Genomic DNA, 6,000 nt, shown 5'->3' on the forward strand with positions numbered 1-6,000 from the left:
TACTGAATTTTCATAGGATTATGACTCTACACATGCCCATCTGGTCATCTGCCTCCTCTCAGATTATTCCGTTTACTAAAAGATTTGCACCCACGCCGGGATTTAGCTCCCTAATGGCCAAGGTCCAAATTCACTGCTCTCAGGTCCCGTCGATAATGTATGGGCACAGCTGACAGGGGAAGACTTTCCTCTTAACTTTGACGTACGCCACATTATGTCCCCTCACAAGGTCTCGGTTTGCCATGTGCTCCCAAACTCCCTCTGCTAATGCTCATAAATGCCTGCAGCAACAAAGTCATCAGCACCGAGCCTTCTGCACTTACATCTTAATCTGACCAAATGTGATTTCATAGGTGTGGTTATAAAACAGGAATTGGGCCTAATGTGTACAAAAGACAAGAATAAGAAAAGAAAAAGAGAACTGTGTTTTATGTGATCACTGGGAGTTGAACTGCAGAGCAGGCACCCCTGCTGGCAACCCGTCATATCTGACAGCCGGCTTGCCTCCTACACGGAGGTGAACCTGGGGAGACACTAAGTAAAGATGAGTCCTCCTTTACTGACTGAAAGACTGTCCTTGACAGGTCAGCACAGATACAACAAATAACAGCAATAAAAGCACGGCAAAAAAAAAAACTTCAGCTTCCGTGGCTGCTGTGCTCTGGGAAGAGGTCCGAACCCACGCTGTAACTTCATCTGACAAAAGTAGACTAATAAACACGTACATCGATCCAGATTTTTGCAGAACTGTTTTTGTTTGAACCAAGGACATGACAGCACCATCAGTAATTGACCCTTTTTTCCTCCCTGGTATTAGACTCCCATTTGGACACATTCATGAAGTAGAATACACTCACTGGCAGATGAAAGTACGTTAGGCAATTGGGCCGCGTGATGCTGTCATCCATCGTGGCTTCGAAGCCGGGTCGCTTGTTGACCAGGTGAAATAAGACCTGCGGCGGCCCTGAGATCATATTTCCTAATAATGGCCGGTTTTCAGTTCCCCTGTGCTATGGCCGCCGTGGCCTCTTACCGTGAACGTGTGTATCTGTGTGCGTGTGCGTCTGTGTGTGTGTGTGTTGTGACCACAGATCAAGTTCAGTGTACGTGGCTCATAAGGAGGGGAGCAAAGCACGCCAGGCAACCCACACCCCACACCATCACCCCCCCCCCCACCCCCCTTTCTTACTGCACAGAACCAGCCAAGCTGAGGAGGATGCAAAGAGAAACAGTATGAGTCATGGAGCCGGTGCGCACCAGGCATGCACAAATCAGGGAGACACTGCACGGGGGCTCCCTGCCAATCACAGCACAGGTCTGCTGCTCTCAGCCAGTCAGTGGCACAGTTTAAACAGAAGAGAACAAAAATGTTTTAAAGATAATGACTAAATCCCATTTTAATGCTATTGCTTCACATCATTAATCTGAAAACTCTTTGGTTTGGTCAAGACAGTAGTCTACAAGGGATGTGGGTGGATTGGCCAGTTAGGGCGCTGGTCTAGTGCATGGATGGGCCCCACAGTCTCCAAACAAATCCCGACCGAACCAGTGCTGACTGCATCCAGTAGACCAGTAGAGCGATGGACAATTCAATGTACTGTCACCCAGGGAGGGCAGGGTCCCAGTACTCCAGCATGATTGGGCTGCAAGTCCACCTGTTAAACTGCACGTGAAAGGTCTTCCTCCGATTCACGTCTGTGCAATCCTGACTTGTTAAAAGCGGTGTGATAACAAACATTCGCTGTCCAGCACTATGGAGGAGGGCACAGGCTTGTCTCCCAAATGGATAGAGGAGGCTGTGGTAATTATCATGGATTAAAATATGATTGGGTATTCCACACTAGGGGGTAAAAATATTCAAGCAGTCTACTGACCTTTCAGAAAAAGACACTGCAAGCAAAAAAAATGTACATTCACTTGGACTTTCAGCCCTGTCTTCCATGAAAGAACAAGTCTAGTGGGGATTACCTTCATGCGTTCTATTTATAAGCCATTTTAAATCAGGAATTCGGATAAATAACAACACACACATTAATTCCCTACTTTCATACAAACTGTAGTGTCCCTAGTCTCTGATAACACAACTCTTCCTACACCAGTTTGTCTGAGCTTCCCGGATATTTATGGCTGTATAAAGCAGAAATAGCCTATTTGTTTGGCTATACACATTCTTCAGTAGCACAGAAAGACTGTTGTCTGGAAACTGATAGGTGGTTTAAGCTTGCAATTATCATTCAATTCGTTCAATTATCATTAGCTTGCGCTATTATTACAATCATTGTTTGTCTCATTGGTACTTGAAATCTGTTGTTTAGAAAGTCAGCAATTAGCTTATCGGATAATGAAACCCAGGGAGAACGGTTGATGAGACAAACCAAGCACCAAGCCAGTGGGCCCTTAAGACAGATTTACATGGTGCTGAAATCTGACCAATCCGTCCTAGTATCCCTCTGAAATCTCTTTAGCCTGACAATGCATTTCCAAAGTGGTTCCAAAGCAGGCAGCAGGTAGCCTACATAGTGCAGCAAAATGAGGGGGCGGAGTCAGCGTTAGTCTGCAGGGCTTGCACAGATGGCTGCCATTGGTGCTTATTAACCGAGTGGGCTGGGAGGGAGGGGCATTTCGAATTCAGCAAAGCAGCAAGACATAACATCTCGCAGCTGGAGTGGCTGGCTGATAGAGGTCACGGGCTCCTCAGACAAACAGCCTGATCGATTCCCATGCTCTCAGAAGTGCTTGCACTGAAAAACAGGATACTTCCCGCAGGGGGCGGGGCTGCAGGAGCCAGATACAAGAGGAAAGAGCATATACTTCTGCACTTTGCGATGAATAAAAACAATCCTACTACGTGTGTACGCATACATGTATGCATTTGTGTGTGTGTGTGTGTGTGTTGACAATTATTCATGACCCTTTTTTACAGCTGTAAGATTAGGCTATTTCTCGTCTTTAGTCTATGAAAGAAGCTACACAACTCAATATACACTGCATAATGAGCCTACAGTGTCACTGACTGTAAGTAGATTTTTTTTTGTGCGTGTGGTCTTTTTGAAGCCTTCTTTTAAGCACAACCTCCAGTGGCACGGGAAGCACACACATATTCTGCTTTACGCACTGTTTTCTCAATAAAAGAACACACACACAGACACACACACACACCTACACACACACGCACACGTCACAAGAAGAAAGACAATAGCAAACTGCCAAGCCACCCTGACTTCATGGCACATGCTTCAGAAGGTAATAATTATAGGTCTATAATTATTAACAGTTCACTGTAGCGAGAAACCATTCATGTACAATTATACAGGCTAATTAAGTACAAGAATTATACGCTCATACAATAATCTAAATTGCAAAGATAGAACAACAAACAGAAGGCCTGTTTTCCATAGCTAATGAAAAGTGCCGTGAACATGCCTTGAAGTTCTTGCCTTCAAGTAGACGGAGCTTGCAAAACACCATTACTTCACATGGTCAGGTCATAATACTGAAAATCAAATAGGCTAGGCCTACACTTGGTTCTTTGTTCAGTCCCTTTGTGAAGTCCTTTAATATCATTAGAATGCAAATAATGCAAAGCAATCATAAAGGCTACTATTCAAGACATTATCACAAAAAAATGTCTTTGTTACAGAATATTACTAGTGAACAGTGAGAAACGCTGCAGACAGACTGAAGAGCAGAATCGTGCCATCTGATCAAAATCCAATTGTGCGTGGTATTACACCCCATTTCTTGGCTCCCTCCTTCAACAGTCCATCTGTCAATTCAGTCAGAGACACCATGCCCTGTGCCCACTTGTGACTGCAAACACTGATGCAAGCTTTGACACAAAGCCTACAGGCACAAAGACAGAACCGCTGCAGTGGCCTTTAGATATTAGCCTACCTGTTGAATGATTTACAATTGACAGATATAGTCCAGTTCTATTGAATTCTCCTTTTAGAACTCAATGTCTACATATTAGTATGGCACAATACTGAAATTAATATGAAATTGTCTCAGAATACAGAATATAAGTTATATAATATACTGAAGAAAACATCAACAGTATCATTGATACATCTTGAACTAGGACTTGACAATAACTGCATGATGACTTAACGTTTAAAGAGTCAAATGCACTATAATTATTAGTGCACTCTGACAGCAATGAACAACTGACAAATAAATGATTTTTTGAGCATGAACAACAATTGGTATCATTTGCGTTCAATACCAAACCATACCTTCACCTCACATGTGAACGAGAAAGCCTTTTAAGTACAATGAAAATAGCGTTCACGGTGCAAGTGCGTAATCTTTCAAATAATAAAAACAACTGTGGGGGTATGATAAGGCGAAAAAACGAATGGCTTCTCATTGTTTCACCACTCGTAATTCATAACTCCACCAAGCAAATCGACAACGCCTCGCGTGCGCTACTATGACACTTGGAACTGCCTGGCTTCGGGGGCTCCCAAGCAAAGCCGTTACATTGTCTTCCCAAGCTTTTAGCCACTTTGAATGCTTGACACCTCCCTAAAACCGGGAGCTTACTGAATGTATCCAGTATTTGGATACTAATACTGTATTTGTAGTTGGTAGCAGGAAAGCTAGCTGGACATCTGATCTCTAAAAACCCCTGCAATCAAATTAGTTAACCAGCTTTCTAGTCATTAACATGACTAACAGAAATACTACTGCAACCATGCTAGAGCTGTCTTGCTAGGATTATTGCTAGGCTTGTCTACAATCACTTTACGTTGTATGTCCTCCAGCAAAATGGTTGAGTTTTAGAAACAACCGTAAGCCTTTCTTCGCAATGGGTGATGCTAATTACAATCGGAAGAGTTTATGCAGCCAGAGACTGCAAATACTTTGCAGCTGGATGCAACCGTTAGCCTCCAAACTGTGCGGAAAGCTACAGCTTGTTGCTTACGCACGCAATGCGAATTGACAGCACGTTTATTATTGTTATTGTGCAAGTGCCTATAAATATCAACAAGGGATTATACTATAAAGTAAATATTTTCTATTCAATCAGGAGCCATGCATTACCGCAACCCAACCGGCTACCTACCTTCCACCCGGGATCGGAGATCGGACATAGTTCTTTGGACCGGCATCTGTACCGCACCAATCCTTGTAAAGGCACCTGTCAACCCCTTCTTGTGCGCTCAGTTCCGTTCCTTCTCTCCAGTCGCTGTTTTTCAGAACCAGCCCACATGTAACAATAATGCCTTGTTCTTGGGTAAAACGAAGGAATTACGAATTCAGACTAATTAGCTAGCTCGCTAGCTGTCGATGCAGATCATCGTCGCGTTGCAACTTCGAATAAAACACAGATAAATCCGCAGATCTTCATGCACAGACGGCGGTAGATTGGTGAACGTACGTCTCAAACATTTCGTAGCTGACCGGTGACAACGCGTAGCTAGCGAAAAGCGCAGAGCAGTGGCTCAACGTTTCGAAGCGATTTGGTTTCCTAATCTGAAAGTGACAGCGTCCTTTTACAATTCAGGCGGTACCATCTGCGTCGCAGGGGGGAGGAAAGGGTTTCACTGGTCGGTATTGATTACAACAAGGATATTACAACTAAAGAACAGGACGCTTCTCATAATGAATTAAATGTGTTTGCGTGTGTGTAAAAAAGAGACCCACACACGCGCGCACAATTGGTGGCCACTTTATTAGGTACACCTGTCTAATACCAGGTAGGCCCTCTTAACTGTCTCGAATGCAGGCTGCATTCTTCAGGGCATGCATTCAACAAGGTTCTGGAAACATTCCTTAGAAATGTTGATCCGTGCTGACTCCATAGCATCACACAGTTACTGCAGATTTTTCAGCCACACATTCATGCAGCTAACCCCGTTCCACCTCATCCTAAAGGTGCTCTATTGGATTGAGATCTGGGGACTGTGCGGGCCATTGGCGTAAACTAAAGTCACTTTCATGTTTGTGCATGCTTTGTGAAATGGTGCATTATCCTGCTGGAGGTATGCATTTGAA

The 6,000-nt window shown here is 44.0% G+C and overlaps 1 protein-coding gene across 4 annotated transcripts in view; it reads right to left on the reverse strand.

The window, feature by feature from the left end:
* LOC118226748 (phospholipid-transporting ATPase IA) overlaps positions 1-5,509 on the reverse strand; it is a 124,560-nt gene extending 119,051 nt beyond the window's left edge. For 2 of the 4 annotated variants that reach the window (XM_035416588.1, XM_035416585.1), the window contains exon 1: positions 5,069-5,509. In XM_035416588.1, the coding sequence (XP_035272479.1) occupies positions 5,069-5,114 (46 nt within the window). In that variant the 5' untranslated portion in view covers positions 5,115-5,509. The remainder of the gene's footprint in view (positions 1-5,068) is intronic. The other 2 variants (XM_035416589.1, XM_035416586.1) reach the window with 1 other exon arrangement.
* Between the last annotated feature and the right edge of the window lie 491 nt (positions 5,510-6,000).

This window comes from Anguilla anguilla, chromosome 5 (assembly GCF_013347855.1).
Source record: "Anguilla anguilla isolate fAngAng1 chromosome 5, fAngAng1.pri, whole genome shotgun sequence".
NCBI classification, from domain to species: Eukaryota; Metazoa; Chordata; class Actinopteri; order Anguilliformes; family Anguillidae; genus Anguilla; species Anguilla anguilla.